Genomic DNA, 16,900 nt, shown 5'->3' with positions numbered 1-16,900 from the left:
GTATTCTCTATCCATCGGATCCCGACAAACACAACATATAGTATTACGGATAGATGATCTTGATCATGTTAGGCAGCTCACAAGATCCAACAATGAAGCACAATGAGGAGAAGACAACCATCTAGCTACTGCTATGGACCCATGGTCCGAGGGTGAACTACTCACTCATCACTCCGGAGGCGACCATGGCGGTGAAGAGTCCTCCGGGAGATGAATCCCCTCTCCGGCAGGGTGCCGGAGGAGATCTCCGAATCCCCGAGATGGGATTGGCGGCGGCGGCGTCTCGGAAGGTTTTCCGTATCGTGGCTCTCGGTCATCGGGGTTTTCGTGACGGAGGCTTTAAGTAGGCGGAAGGGCAACGTGGGGGGCCACACGAGGGCCCCACACCACAGGTCGGCGCGGCCGGGGCCCGGGCTGCGCCGCCCTATGGTGGCGGCGCCTCGTGGCCCCACTTCGACTCCTCTTCGGTCTTCTGGAAGCTTCGTGGCAAAATAGGACCCTGGGCGTTGATTTCATCCAATTCCGAGAATATTTCGTTACTAGGATTTCTGAAACCAAAAACAGCAGAAAACATCAACTGGCTCTTCGGCATCTTGTTAATAGGTTAGTTCCAGAAAATGCACGAATATGACATAAAGTGTGCATAAAACATGTAGATATCATCAATAATGTGGCATGGAACATAAGAAATTATCGATACGTCGGAGACGTATCACCCATTTTAGTCATGATCTTTTATCGAGCATAGAAACCAAGTTCTCGAGATGCATTTCATTTTCGTTTAAAGTAATCATCGTTGCACACAATGAGCTCCATGCACATCTTGATCCATTTCATGACGAGCGAAGAAGGAGGTTACGACGGAGTCTTTTCAAAGTAGTCACATACAAGACAGTTTTGATCGGCCACCATATTCTTGTGGATCTGCATATGTCATGACTTACCACCTTCATGTTTTGGCCACTTACTGATACCCTCTTCCATCCGATCAAACACCGTAGCAATATTATCTAAGTCATCATCATCCTGAAAACAACTATCATCATACTCCTCCAACGATGATATCCTGCAAAAATTTCATCTACAAAAAATGTACCACCAAAGTTATTGATCATCATCAGAATCATCCCATGTATATAAAAATAAAACTACATTGCAGAAAATAGGACAAATCCCTTGTGAGCAAAGACCTCGTTACTAGCCGGACTAGAGATGGGACGGGGCGATTGGAGTATTTTGGAAGGTCCGACAACCCATGTTGGAGGTCGTCTTCGCTAATGGTGGCTCAATGCCTATTGGAGCTTGAAGGTGAGCAGAGAAGTTGATGAGAAGGGTGACGAGACGTCACATGCACTCTACACAACGAAGCGCTACAGGGTCATACACGTGGAAGCTACATCACACACTATGACTTGGGGTTGGTGGTGATTCCGCAGCCCCTTAGACTGAGCATCGAAAGGAAATAGGGGAATGGGCCCACGATGAAGTAGGGAGCATGTCAGCAATGGTCTAGATTCAGTGCTATGCCGGAAGCATCATATATATAAGCAATGTGGGGGAGATGGAGAATGTCGCTTATGGCTGAATTCTTGTTGACACTATAAATGAGGAACATCAGTTTATTAGGGGTTGTTATGCACAAAACTAGAGACAATTGGGTTATTTTTAGGGTGATCTCCAAAAAACTTAGGAATAGGAAGACATTTAGGAAATCTGCTAAAGTGAATAATTTTTATGTAGTCACATCTTTATAGAGAAAAGAGAGGTTTATGGAATCTTTAAAAGTTTCTCTAGTCCAACTGAATTTATGCACATATTTAGTGTAGTTTTTTACGAAAAGTTTTAATTAAGTTTGGCATAACACAATTCTACAACCGCAATCTGAGCTAAAAAGGTATATCGTCACAAGTTCCTAAACTTGCTATTTCTTCCTATCCATATCTTAACTTCCTATGTAGCTAATTTACCAAAGAGTCTTGATGTTTTACTGAAATAAAAATTACCTACTTGTGACATATCATTTCTGGTATCACCTTTTTTTCGATAAAGGAAATATATTAATATCAAAAGATATCAATTACACCTAGCCTCAGCCTTCTAAACCTAGAAACAGCAATACAACCACCACCGTGACAACACCTGAAGTACAGACTCTCCAAAAACGACGCCTCCAAAAAGGAAACAGTGCACCAGCACCGTCATCGCCCGACCAAAGGTCTTAGGATTTCTCCCTGAAGATAGTCCCCACTCTCAAAACAATGCCTCCAACAAGAACATTGCCAGACACAACCAGTTAAGGCTAGACCTTGGGTTTTCGCCCTGAGAGGTAAGACTCCGAACTTCCCCTGTGCTGCCGCATTTCTGGTATCACCTAGTGTGAGCCATTTCGAAACAAACTAAAGATATAGTTTACGAAAATCAAAGGTAAATATTGTCGATAACTTTAAGAATTAAAATTACCAACAAAATTGTAGTTACAATCCATGAAAACTATTTCATGGATTCACATTTGAAAGAAGTTCACCGTGATGTGATTTTGGCAACATTTTTTTCATATCTTTGGGTCAAATTATTAGCCAAAGCTAGGCACAAATATGAAGTATCCTTGTATACATAGATTGGGAAGTAGCAGACAAAAATCTATTCCGCACGAAAAAAATATTTACGTACAATTTTTTTAGATGCATTCTAGTCTGACCAAAGAGGTGCGAAAGACGAGAACCAACATGTGGTTGGACAGTTAGGAGGGGAAATAACGTTTTGACTCCTAGCTGCATATGCTCCTTTTATATGAAATGCACTTTCAACATATTTAAAAACTTAATAAAATTAAAAATAAAATTTCGTGTGTATATTTTCACATCCTACATGCTCACAAAGTCATTTCAGCAAAACCCAATTTTTGGTGCAGCCTATGTAAAAATGATAAAAGTTAGTGCCAAAATAAGACATTGCTGGAGACTTTTTTTTACATAGGACACAAGAAAAATGTTGATTTTCAGCTACGCGTGCAGATAGAACATGGAGATGTACATGCATTTTTTTTCTAAATTTTCGGACATGTTAAGATTTGTTTTTAAATATCAAAAGTGTATTTTCGGTTAGGAGGGCTGTGGCACCCCCAGCTCACCAGAGTTCAAACTGTAGGTTAGATATTTTTGTGTCTCATAAAAGGCGAAATATTTTTCAGTGAGAGACGACATTTCCATCGGTAGCGAGGCGCATGTTGTACTTCATCAATCTCAGTACCCATTGGATCAGTCTTTTGGACTCGGTCTTTCAGAGGCGCTCCTAGGGGTACGATATGTATGCACGCATTCATACGGGTGAGTGCATGTACATATTTGTGATCGTCTGCATTTGTACTTTGTTTCGTGAAAAAAATGAGAAAGATAAATACATAAAGAGTATCACTGCAAAATATAAACTAAGAACTGGGCTCGTTCTCTGTATAGCCGTCGGATCTTATGTGGAGATTTGTGCATTTATTTTTGTTTTGTTACACAAGCGTCGTAGACTACCGGTGTAAAGGCCACGCCGAAACTGCCTTGCGGGACACAATCCTCTACTATTAGAAATCAGTCTTAGGACAGAGTGTGTAAATTGAGTTTGCGCCCTGTTCTTGGACCAAGAACATGATGCATAAACTAAGGCCCGTGCGAGAATCAACTTGTGGTTGAATGATTAGGATGATAGTGGCATACTTAGCCTACCAAAGTTCAAATCCTAGATTTAATATTTTAGTGTCTCATAAAATACGAAATATTTTTTTCAGTGGGACATGATGTTCTCGTTCACATCGAGGCATCTATGGTGCATTTGTCTTTCTTAAACCCATTAACTCAGTTTTTCTAAACTCAGTCTCTCGGAGGTGGTCATAGGGGTAGAGTGTGATTGCGTTCATAAAGATAAGTATATGTATATATTTATAAACATCTATTTACGTTTTGCAAAATAAAAAAAACTGAGGATGCCACGAGTACGCGAGGATCGGGAGAGCTAAGATGGAATTTTGATTTTTGCGTGTATTCCATCCTATACGCATACGACACTAGAGTGTGTATAAGACTAAGCTAGATGTGCTCTAAGGTGCTTTAACCTTGTGAAGCATGAATTTGAACGGGTTAACCTTGTGAAGTTATATTGTCACTATTAATTAAGGATGGGGTTAGATTTAAAAAGGGTTAAGGAAGACAAGCATTGATGTCCCTTTTTGAAACTTTCTGAGAGAGCAAAAGATGTGTTATTGCATAGAGAAAAAGTGATAATTTTACCATTATTCATTATAGTTGTAACTGAGAGTTTTCCGGTTGCATCTGGGGTTGCAATTAATATTTTTTATGTTGTAACAAAAACAATTAGTTGCATTTATGTTTACAAATGAGATTTTTTTGCAGTTGCAAATAGAGTTGCAACTGAGATTTTTTTCTAGTTACAAGTGTGGTTGTAACTCGAACTTTTTCCCGAGACTTTTTTAGTTGTAAGTGTGATTGCAATCGAGACTTATCTCTAGTTGCAACTGAGACTTTTCTAATTGCATGTGTGGTTCCAAGGGAGATTTTCCCAAGTTGCATCAAACAGGTTTGCAACCAAGATTTTTTTTAAAAATGTTCAAATTACGAAAAAAATATTTTTAAAATTCTTCATATTTTAAAAAATGTTGAAAACTTGAAAACTTTCAGATTAAAAAATATTCAAATTGTTCAGATTTTAAAATGTTCAAAGTTTAAATTGTCCATATTTGAAAAAAAAACATTCAAATTTTGGAAATTTTCAGATTTAAAATGTCCAAATTTATAATATTTTGGATTTTAGAAATGTTAAAAATGAAAAATCTCTCTTTTTTGAAAAAACATTCATATTGTGAATGAAAAACATAAAAATAAATAACAACAAAAACCGTTGGCGTCATTTGAATTTCGTTCTCATTAGACGGATCCCTAGAGAGACCCAATAAATAACATTTCAAAGTGGATGGTGCTGAGTCTGATCATAAATAATTGTTTGGATGTCAACATGTTCTCCCATATTGTAAATTGTTTTGGGGCAGTTAGGAAGTACTAAAATTGAATCTGTGGGCATAATAGATGCAGAGGGATTTTCTAACTAAACATGCAGCGAGACAGTTGAGAATACAAGACATATATTATAGAAAGGTACATGTGCCGACCAATATTATAGACATATTATAGAAAAGGATATGTGCCGACCAATATTATTCTTACTAGACATCCAGAAAGACTTCTCCCACAATGGGAACATCAAAGGAGGAAAAACTCAGAAACGAGTAAATTGAATTGAACGAGAGAAGGTAGCTTGTCTGTGTGTGAACAGACCCAGCCAACGACCGGGAACATGGTATTCGTGCATAAACGCTTGGAGGGCAAATGACGAGTAACGACCTGGCCTGGACCATGCATAGTCATCTACTAACTCTTGATTTTTGAACACGGATTCGCTGAAGTTTCGGTCCTAAGGGCATCTCCAACGCGGGGACGCAAAACGCAAAACGGACAGCCCGCGCGTCCGTTTGGGTAAAAACATGACCCAACGCGCGGACCCAAATGCAAAACGGACAACCCGCGCGGTCCGCCACGACCCAAAGCCGGACCAAATTTGGGAGCAATTTGGGGCGAGCCGGACGCGTGCGGACGTCTCTGGTCGTCCGCGCGTGTCCTCCCAAACCCCACATGGCAGCCATACTAGTTAATCCATCCAAACTCACACAGCCTTCTCTCTCCTCTCGTTCTTCTCTTTCTTTTTCTGCCATGGATATGGCATCGCTCCCCACCGGAATAGGCTCGCCGGCCAACCGCCGCCGTCGAGCTCGCGTGGAGGATCCCGTTGCTAAGCATGGCCCGTTTTTTTTCGTCCCTGCCGGAGGTCGCTACGGTCGAAACGGTGATGAGCGGCGCCGCCGTGCTGTGGAGCTCCGCCGCGCCGCGCGAGGAAGCTCCGCCCGCTGCAGGGGCCAGGCCGCGCCGAGGAGGCCGCCCAGCTGCAGCTGCCGGCCTCGCCATGCCCGCGCCGCCCCTCCAGCCACGCCGTCCTGGCCGCGCCTCTCTGGCCTCGCAGGGCGCGCGCCGCGCCTCGCCATGGCCGCGCTGGCCTCGCCACGCCCGCCCTGGCCGCGCCTCGCCATGGCCGCGCTGGCCTCGCCACCATGGCCGCGCTGGCCTCGCCACGCCCGCCCTGGCCGCGCCGTCGCCAGCCTCGGCACGCCCGCGCCGTCGCCGGCCTGGGGCGCCACCATGTAGAGCGACTCCGAGTCCCGGGAGCCGACGAAGTGCTCGAAGCAGCCGCGCATGTACGCCACCTCGTCGTCCGGCGACGAGCCCTCCGCTGGCGGGAGCACGCCGGCGCCCATGGACACCGCCCGCAGCGTCTCCATCACCGTGAGGTCGTCGCCCGTCGCCTCCCGCCGCACCGCGTACCCGGTCTTCTTCCCGTTGCAGAATATGGTCCACGCCGCATCGTCCAGCAACGGCGCCGGGCGCCTCGGCGGCCGGCCCACCGAGCCCTCGCTGGCGCCTGGTCCGGACGACGCGCGGCGCTCCGTCTCCAGCACGATGCGCGCGCCCGCGGGGTTGCTGAGCTCGCGGAGCAGCGCGTGCGTCCGGAGCGCCGGCTCCACCACCAGGCTCGGCAGGCACCGGGGGCACGGGCGCCGGCCACGGCCGCGCAGGCGCTGGCGAGCTTCGCCTCGGCCAAGACCGGCGACCGCGCAGGCGCTGGTGAGCTCCGCCTCGGCCAAGACCGCCGCCCCGCTGGAGCACAGGCTCGGCTCCTCCGCCCAACGTCGCGCCCGCATCGCTGCAGGGCCGGCCACCGCGCCGCTCGCCAAGAAGCCGCCGCCCCTGGTCGTCGTGCCCATGGAGATGTGCTCCCGCGCGAGGCGCTCGTCCTGGCCGAGCTCGCCGTGCAGCGCGTGCCGCGCGAGGCGCTCGTCCTGGCCGAGCTCGCCGTGCAGCGCGTGCGTGCTGGGGTCGAGGTCGCCGTGCTCGCCTCTGCCTGCCCCGCGGCTGTACTACTCTTCTTCTTCTATCGGTAGCTAGGACGGCGCAGGCACGACACTGGATGTGTCTGTCCGCAGGAACAATATTTTTGGGTCTCCAGAGCGTTGAGGAACGATACTGGAGGTGGCTGTCCGCAGGACGTCCGCACGTCTCCGGGGTGTCCGGCTGGCTACCCAAACGGATAAAATAGACGTCCGTTTGGGTCACACGGTTGGAGATGCCCTAAGGCGAGTTGTTCGTGTTCCTGTCAGGGAATAATATTCAATATAAGCAGCGTTTTTTTATTGCTGTGCACACTTCTATTAGGACACAACCTTTAATTAATATATTCTGATTACTTTGTATAGCATGTGTGTTGAGGGTGACAGTGTTGTTCTCTGTTCAAGGTCCAAACTATGGCGAGGTCGTGACTGAATTCATATTCCACTCTGCACGTGTTTCCCGTGATAGCCACCTTGTCGTTCGTATTTAAAATTGGTAAGGAAATGAGCCCTTGCAGGTTTACAGCCATCAAACTTCCCAGCGACCAGCGTACTAAATTATAACACGTTTTGACAATTTAATTTAATATAAACTCACGAGATGTATGCATATAGTACATGGTTTACACATACAGTTCAAGTGTACCAGGGTACATAATTATGAGTCCTTCTAGTTTTGCTATGATTCGTTCAGCCATTGCTGATATCCTGCTTAGTTGATTTCAGTAGCCACTACAACACACAAGGTGCCGACAACTAGGACCTGTGCCGAATGCTTTTTATCGAGGCCATCGGCACAGAATCCGCTCCTGGCAGGCGAATAGAAGGACTGTCGGCACAACTTGGCCCGTTGGCACAGGGAGTCTTGTGCCGACAGCCATCGTCCGCACAACCCAGCCCATCAGCAGAGGGTCTAGCACGTCGATCCGGGAGGTTGCGTCGTGATGGAGGGGGCAACGGCGTCAGCCCTATGCCGACGGCCTGGCATCGGCCCAGCCTGTTGGCATAAGTTTTTTTTTTGCTCCACTTATCCCCCTCCCCCGAATCGCCTATTTAGTTTTCAAAAAAGTATACAAAAATATTAGAAATTTCAAAAAATAAAATCCTTTGAAATAGCCATGTATGATATGTTCTAGTTGTTAGGAAAATTAACAAACATGAATTTCGATATATTATGCAAAACGACGTCATTTTTCGGTAAAACGATTTTTTTGGTTGCATACGACCTCCGAAAAAAATAGTTTTTATATGAAAATGTATCTTCGATTTTTTTTACATCCAATTAGATAGCCGATGGGCCCACCTGGTAACTTTGCGGACGGCCAAATGGCCTGTACCAAGAACGAATTGTGCCGATGGCCATTCTGGCTGTGCGGACGTCCTGTCGGCACCTTGACTGGGTGCTGTAGTGAGGCATGCTAAAACGTTATTTGGAACACGTAAGTATATCTCACTCGGTGTGTGCCAAAAAATCCTTTGTATCCGACCAGCAAAGAGCCACACGATACATTCCATGCATAGAGCAAATCAAAGTAAAAAAGAAATAATGAATAATTTTTCAGGCATATCTATGGTGAGTTCATACTATTGGGCAAGTAAAAGGCAAGCATTTTTATAAGAGTATGGACGAGTTTTTTTAGGGTTGAGCTGAACGATACTATTTCAGTACCAAGTGCACAAGCATGCGGTGTCAGTGGATTGTTGACCAGGGAAGGTGAAAGACATACTTGACCACCGCTGACAAGTAAATCGGCAAATGCAGCAATTAGAGAGCAAATCCCTCAACATAGTAGTATATTCTATATTTTTTATTTGGTATGTTGATTGCTATCTCTTCTATTTACTTACCCCTTAAAGAAATATTCATGTATTCGAGAAACATCTATCAGCTTTACAGGTCTCTGTTATAATACTTAAAGAAACTAGAGCAAAAGTAAACAGATACTTGAATTAGCGGTTCATCCAAGTATGAAGAGTTGATTTGCAAAGACATGTGACTTTGTTCTTCTTTTATCGAGAAGACTTCAGTTTAACCAAAGAATTTCAGTTAGCATCTACAAATGGAACAAATAACTTTCTAATATATGCTTCAAATTCAGTGGGATGTAATATCAAAGATAAAACTACTAATAATAATATGATATTAATTGTAACTTCAGAAAAGAGAAAATTTTAGTATAAATAAAAGATAGTTGTTTATTTTTTCTGGCTCTGAGCCCACCAATGTAATGGATTGTCCCTGATGGTCATGCACTCGTAGATCGTTAAGGATGATGAAGAAGTGATCCATTTAGAGAGAGTGGAACTAATGATGCTATAGATGACTAGAGCTTTAGCACATACCCCCAAAAAATGTACTGCAAAACTAGTTTATAACATATTGCAGTTAACTCTTAGAGAAATTTGGAGACAAGTTTAAAGTTTGGTACTGTACATTTAATGCAATATTATTTCTTACATGTGGACCTTACTACTAAATGGGCCATTATTTTTCATTTGTTCTTTCCTTGTGCACCTCCACCTCACCCCAAGATGTGTAAGGTAGCCGAATCACTTATCTGCTACTCCCGAGACGCACTCCGCACCTTCCCCATCACCCCATCATGAGCGCATCCCCTAATGTCGTCCCCGTCGTGTGCTAGCGCCAAAGCGAGTTCCTCTCCCGTCCCGATTCCATGGCCATGTGAGTCCCGCCCTGTCATTTGCTTGTCGCCGAGAATCGAAAATTTAAGTTGGAAATCGAATATAGTGTCAGGAACGGAGCTTCCTCAATGCAAAGTACACCTTCTTTGCGAGCGTTATTTCCACTTGCCTCATGCGAGCTGAAATTTCCCACCCGCCTAACATTTTCGTGGATACGGTGGACTGGAAACATTGCCCCGTACCAGATATTTTTATTATGGTAGGGCGCGGTTTTGAGTATACTATTAAAAAAATCAATACTAGGAACTTTTACACTATATGCTAGGCTGTCCTTTTTGGCCTTAGTACTGTAAAATACCGTGGGTGTTTCAAAATATCTGTTAGAACTGCTCTTATTGGAGGTGATTGAACACCGTGTCCATCAAAGATTTATGCTTAAGCTTGACATTAGGTGTTTCACATTGAAATATACTATTATTTTGGTGGTAGGTTCCTCAAATGATTTCATCAATGAACTTTCTTTGAATGTAGCATAGAGTGAAACTGTAGCATCAAGTATAAATTGTTCATTTAGATCCAATGGTAGAAAATCATCCTTTTCCCTGTGAATTCCCTTGCTACTATGCCATATGACCTCATTCCCCACACTAGAGTAAGTAGCTAGGATAGGGGAGAAGTGTATGCTGCAACATATGTGAATTTCATATCTCTTTGCATAAATTCTAACTTTTGGTTGTGTTGGTTAGTGCAATGAAACTTAACATGGTATCAAAGCATGAGGTCTTCGGTTAAATTCCATGTATCAGCCTTTCTCGTGTCTTACGTGAGATTCTTATGTTCAGGTTGTTATAGTGGATGTGGATTACCTACCCCTTTCCATCAGCTTAGACTTTTGTCTGCATTGACTAGTGCATGAAACTTGGCATAGTATCAGAGTATGAGGACTTGGGTTCAAGTCTCGGATCCGCAATTCTACTGGTTGCTACTTTGCCCCCCCCCCCTTTTTGACCACGTATAGGCCTTCATGTGTCTTACATGAGATTCTTGTATTGAAGTGTATGCCTATTCAAGTCACACATGAGATTGGGTGTTACACTATATGTGGATTGCCTAGACCTTTCGATTAGATCAATTTTTTGGTTGCATTGGCTAGTGCATGAAACTTAAGATTATCGTCCACTAATCCCCTATAACCCCTCCAGAATCGCCCAAAATCATCAAAGTCCCTTAAAAGGCCCTAAGACTAGTGCTTCGGCGGATCCCATAAACATAGCAGATCCCTAAAAAAATTAAAATACCATTTTTTTGTTGGGGAAGGACCTAAAACCTCCGACGGTCTTCCATCCAAATGGGCAGTCCCAAAAACCCACTCCCTCACATTTTCCTAGCTAGTCGCACAGGTAAGCCAACCGGCCCACCAAAATTCCAGTCCTACCATGTCTCCGCTGCCACCAGCCCACATCGCCGACGTGCCTATCCTCACGGCCCACACTCGTTCCGTACACCCGCCGCCCCTCATCCATCATTAATATGGCTTGGTTTCCATCTTGCACGGTCGCACGATCTAGTGGCCGCTGCCGCTCTTCCACTTGAGCTGTCATTGCCACGAATCACACCGTTCCCAAAACCTCTCCGCCAACGGCATGGTTTCATGCAGAATGAAGGCGCGGTCTAGAGAAGAAGATGAAGAATATCAAAATATATGTTCAAGAAAAAATGTATAAAATATCCTTTCACTGCTATTGCTATCCTAGTCAACATTGTATTTGTTATTTAGGTCTATTTGGAGGTATGAAGTAGTTATATGTTTATGGGAGGTGTGCTCCAGTGACCTCCCCTCCCCCATCCCACTACCAACAAAGTTGAAGGGGTAAGTTACTTGCCCCTCCTAACGAAGGGGGTATCGGGAGATCATGTCTGTCCATTCATTTACCGGTGCCAAAATTTGGAGGCGCATGGGCAATGAAGCAAAAGTCGTCTTATGGTTGTAGTCATATGAACCACATGTAAAATTTAGGAATAGCATTTTAGGGAAGCTACTAGAGAACATCACTCTTAGTTCAAACAATATCTCTCCTCTCCCAAAAGTGCCCACACCGCCTCCCAAAAGGGCATCTCCACCGCCCCAAAAGGGGTGCTCTAAGGGCATCTCCACCGCCCTCAAAATACCTATCAATAGGGCTATTGGGGCGCTAGACACAAATTGGCCCCAGGGGTGCCCCCAACTGACTTTCGGTAGCAGGCGTGACCCAATTCTTTGCTCTGTACTCCCAAGCTGGCCCACCTACAGGGATCAGCTTGGGAGCATCGGCACACGACACCAGGTTGGAATTGATGGGCGGTCCAACCCTTGCAGCGACACAACGAAAACTAATTCAATTTACCCATCCCACCCATTATTTCTCCAATCCATTCTCCTACCTGTCGCTCCGTGGTTGCAACATCGATGCCATCGAGAGAGATAAAACCCAAAACGAGATAGAGGAGCCAACACGAGCGATGACGGAGGAGCCACCGACCTCCATTTGATCTCTATGCATCGCATGTTATAATATGTGATTGCATGACTTTTATGTGTTTTGGTGGCTAGACTATGATGGAGTTTTGGTGGCTAGACTAGTAATTCGAACTACTTGAATGTTCTATGTGAGGCTTCAAATATATGTTGGGCCAAAACTCTAATGGGAACACCTATTGGGGGAGCCTCTGTGTGCAGCTGTTCAAATTACAGGAGGCTGCTGCCTCTCCCACCCTAGATCTCTGTCGATGGGAGGGCTGGTCTTCTCTCCCTCCGCTTGCCGCTCCGGCGACAGGAGGGAGGGGTACCTCAATCCTCCGTTCTAGTCTAGTTTTTATGGTTAGGGTTTGTCGGTGGTGCGTTGTTGGGGTCATGGGAGGGGCGGTCGGGTGAATAAATCTGCCTCTTCTCCCACACCGGTACCAACCTCCACGGTGACGTCTGGGGAGTTGGTGTCATCATGCGCTTCTCGATCCTTCATGTCGGCAACTTGGTCTTCTCGTCTTTCTTCAGATCTAGCGAGATCTGTTTCTCGGCGTATCGCTGGCATTCGTCATTATCCACGGCCACGCTGCGGCCACGGTGAGGTGGTGGTTTTTTTTCATTTTCCTCGACTTCGTCGATGGATGCGGTGGATCTTGTTCCAAGGTAGCGCAGTGACGTCCTCTGATCGACGGGTCACATCGTCATGTGCCTCACTGCTTGCGACGAACCTGTTCATCGACTCACAAAACCTCGCTAGCGATGGTGCTCTTTTGGATCTGTCAATGGTGGAGGTTCGGCGTCTTTTCCAATGCGCGTCTAGGCGGTGTTGAAGTTTGGAGGCTATCACTAGCTCCGGCGAGTGCAGGGAACACTAGGAATAGTTTTCTGCAAAGTTTTAAGGACACATGTTTTCGCTTGGTCTGTCTATTAGTTTTCACAATTGTTTACTCATGTAACTTGACTTTCTATTAATGAAATATGTGGTTTCTCTCAAAAAAGCACTCATCCAATGCCATATGTCCATTGGAAGGAACCAACGCTTACGAAAACTAACTTGTAGTTGGATAGTTAGGAGAATAGTTTCACCAAGAGCTCACCATAATTCAAAGTACGGATTTGCTACTTTGGTGTCTCATGAAGGAAGAATATTTTTTTAGTGGAAGACGACTTTTCCATCGATGGTAAGACGTCTGTGATGACTTTGTCAATATATGCATGTATTTGCGAGCATCGGTGTCTGTGCTGTGTTTTAGAAGAAAAAAAGAACCTCCAATATTCAAAGGGTATTTGCGAGCGTCTGTGCTGCGAGCGCCAATTTTTTTATTGTTACTTGCTTTTAAATTTTTTTGAATCAAACAGGTTCTAAAATTTGAATAGAGTGGTCGATAATACCTAAACCGCCCTTTTTTGGGGAGGCAAACCATGGTCCATGATACTAGGAACGTTTGGAAACCTCACGCAAACACGTCTTGACTTTTCAACTAAATCAGTCACGTCTTCAGGGATCTTAAGATTTAATCCCACCACTTCGAGCATTCTATCGTTATTTTTTCTTAACGTACCAGGATAGAATCTAAAGTATAGATACATCTATATTTAAATAAAAATTAGAATACTTATTTTAAAATTTATCGAGACTATGTGATTAGTTTGTAGATGTAAAAGCTATGTGGGATCGGCGATCTCATTTGTGGCATGTTTGAATTTGTCAAAATTATTTAGGGTCCATGTTTGGGGGGGGGGGGGGGCTGCGACTGAGAGCCGGTGCCCCCGATAGGATGTACTTACGCTGGCACACCTATAAGGCCATGCCCCGGATGCCTTATGGGGGACGAGTGAAGATGATCTTAGCTATGTAATTTATTCTAACAGTTTATTTTTGTTTCGCCTCCCCGCCCAGCTCTATCAGCTGGCCCCTTCTTTTGCAATACTTAAGAAGGTCTCTATGGCCAAATTCTTATTCAAGCCTTCTCTACCATATAATTCGGCCTTCGTAAACAAGGGAATGCGCTTTGCTTCTTAAACGTCTAACTAAGCATTTCCTTGCCGCTGATGCTCTAATGCCTAAACCGCCCCTTTTTTGGGAGGCAAACCATGCTCCAGGGCTCCAGGCTACCTCAGGCAAACACGCCTTGCCTTTTTAACTAAACAAGTAACACCTTCAGGAATCTTGAGATTTAATCCTACCACTTCCAGCATCCTACCGTCAATTTTTTTTGTTCTTCTGAGATGGCGGTTAAAACATAGTACCTCCATTTTAAAATATGTGGCGCATGTTAAAATATAGATACATCCGTATCTAGATAAAGTTTAGATACTTATTTTAGAACTGAGGGAGTACTAACCTAATGGTTAATACACAGTACTAGCAAAGACAGTAAACTATCCAGATGAGCGCATACTTCAAGATAAGAACCGGCAAATCCAGTGAACTAAAAGTTCCTAGAGTTTGGGGTACCTGAAGAAGACATATTCGGCAATTCCATATCCAGACAAACAAGCTGAAGTTGTGAACTCCGTTGGTGAAATTCCTTCCGGCTCCGGACAATTCTACTTGCATCCATCCATTTCAGATTTGACCTCTGCCAATTATCAGTCACACATATCATAATGGTTAATCTTTTTTAGATTTGCAAATGGAATGCTAAACCGAAACAAATGGTGTAATCTGCAGAGTTCTACACCAAAAAATAGAGATATGGTCTTTTATCTCTAAGAGACTAAGACGCAATACGCTGGTATGTTTGGAGAGATTGATGGCTTTCGGTGCAAACAACAGAACCGTCTCTTTACAAAACTGATCAAAACAACTTCTAATGAAGACTAATTTGGTGTTGAACTGCTCCCAGTTATCCTTGTAGGAAAGCATAAGCCCTTACTCTCCTTGCGAAAATCGAAGAATAATGCAATAACCGATTCAAAGCTCTACATGTACGTCCTAGTGATATTTGAAGCTGCCTTGGACTGTCACAAAATTTTGAAGCAAATGAGAGACCCAAGAAGCGGATGGTGCGTACTTCGGATACAAATTCCAGCCAGGTAGCAAAATCATCCAAAGGAAAATCCAAGAGAGGCCATCTCAAACAGAGCAGTGAACGGGTCAACCCATTGAAAGAATCCTAAAAAGGGTGTTCTTGATCGACATATCCACCAAAAGATGAAGAGCCTCAAAGATGAACCACAGTAATATAAGAAACAACCACATGACTGAGGCAAACGAAAGAGGTTCTCACCGAGTACTCTACTGAAGACAGCCTACTGGCGACTGACTGGCCGAGAAGGAAATCCTGCTCTTCACCCCAAGCAAAAAAATCCGCTTGCTGAACACCTGAAGAACGCAACCAAGAAATGCGTTGAAGAACACAGAAAAATCGCCTGAAGAGGTTGTAATCCAAGATAACCAAGGCAATCCCAGAGAACAAGATGGATCGACGAACCATATGAGCTTAGCACAAGCAACTCTCACCTGATCTTTGCTTCTTCCTCCTTTCCATTCTCTCTTTCCCTCCCTTGCTCGGCAGAGCTTCTTCCCCCAATGGTGGGAGGGGAAGAGGTGGTCAACAGCACCGAGTGCTTTCCAGCGTGGATTCCACAGTTTTATTTGGTCCACACACCCGCCTGTCCGTCTGAACTCTCTCAAGTCTGAAACTTTGACTCTAGAAAAAATGGAGACTGATTGCTCCACAGATGCAATGAAAAACACGCGAGCAAAGACTATTCTACGCCTTTTTTGTTTATTCGTTCATTTCAATTTTCTTTTCCAAGCATGAAAAGGACAGGCCGAACGCGTCATTAGCACTAGTATTATACTCCAGCGTTGCAGCCTGCTCGTTGTGCAATGAGAAACACATGCTTGCATTGACCTTCGATAGTCTCGAGGCAAACGAAGAGAAGAGAACGATTGCAGGAATAAAAATGGTACGGGACAAAACTCACGTGGAGAAATGCAGCAATTCTCCACTAGATAATACTACTAACAATATAGAGTTGCAGCCGCCAAGAGTTCATTACACAACTTAACTTTGGTGCCTTCCTCCAGCAAAACACAAAACACGTGAAGAACATTTTGACAAGGTGCTGCGTGACTAGGATACTTGAGGAAATGAAACATGACAGATACATCACGAGGGTTCAGCATTTCCACGCAGGTTCCAGCTCTTCATCAGTCCGGCAGTAAGCTTGCTTCTCGGGGGAGCTATGGAGATTGCCGCTACCTGCCTTGACGCTCGGATCTCGAACGGCCCTGTCTGATCAGTTGAGTTGTAATCGTCCTCCTCCTTCGGTGATTTGTCTGAACATTCATGAGCTGCGATCTTGTCCTTAAGCTGTCTGAGCTTGGCCTTCTTTGAGTTTTGGACAGCCACAAACTGAAAGTAACGGCACAATGATAGGTCAAGCAGTACATAACGAGATCAAATTATAAGCCCTCAAGAGCTCCAGCTAATTAATTAGATGGTGTTAAGAAGGCAACACACCATATACTGCTTGCTGATTTAAGTGACTAGGGAAGATTTCATGGACCAGTGTGTTCTGTGGTAATAGTAGTCTAGCCGTAGTCTTCCTGTACATGCAGCAGGGCTATTTAAACTGACGAAGAAACACGAGTTCCATTTGAAACTTCATTCCAAATCATCATCATTAGCGAAAAGACCAAATGACGAATTGGAAGTGTTGAACAAGTGAAGCTCGGCTCTGCCCTGTGTGAACCAGACCCGGCTTGCGACCGGAGAAAACGCATGCTACCTATCTGTACGGTA

General features: G+C 44.7%; 1 protein-coding gene across 5 annotated transcripts; it reads right to left on the bottom strand.

The window, feature by feature from the left end:
• Positions 1-811: 811 nt before the first annotated feature.
• Positions 812-15,756, bottom strand: LOC124704262. 5 transcript variants are annotated; one of them, XM_047236506.1, is made up of 6 exons: positions 15,610-15,756; positions 15,377-15,471; positions 14,602-14,725; positions 8,943-9,019; positions 7,239-7,260; positions 4,818-5,472 (listed from the first exon to the last, which is right to left on the bottom strand). In XM_047236506.1, the coding sequence occupies exons 1-6, from the start codon at positions 15,635-15,637 to the stop codon at positions 5,423-5,425; spliced, it is 396 nt and encodes a 131-aa protein (XP_047092462.1). In that variant the 5' UTR covers positions 15,638-15,756; the 3' UTR covers positions 4,818-5,422. The 5 variants fall into 5 exon arrangements, with proteins under 5 accessions (XP_047092464.1, XP_047092462.1, XP_047092465.1 ...); XM_047236504.1 differs by lacking the exons at positions 4,818-5,472; positions 7,239-7,260 and adding exons at positions 7,552-8,046; positions 8,301-8,400; XM_047236508.1 differs by lacking the exons at positions 4,818-5,472; positions 7,239-7,260 and adding an exon at positions 812-1,081.
• Positions 15,757-16,900: the final 1,144 nt, after the last annotated feature.

This window comes from Lolium rigidum, chromosome 3 (assembly GCF_022539505.1).
Source record: "Lolium rigidum isolate FL_2022 chromosome 3, APGP_CSIRO_Lrig_0.1, whole genome shotgun sequence".
NCBI lineage: Eukaryota > Viridiplantae > Streptophyta > Magnoliopsida > Poales > Poaceae > Lolium > Lolium rigidum.
This window is presented reverse-complemented; position numbering and strand designations above follow the sequence as displayed.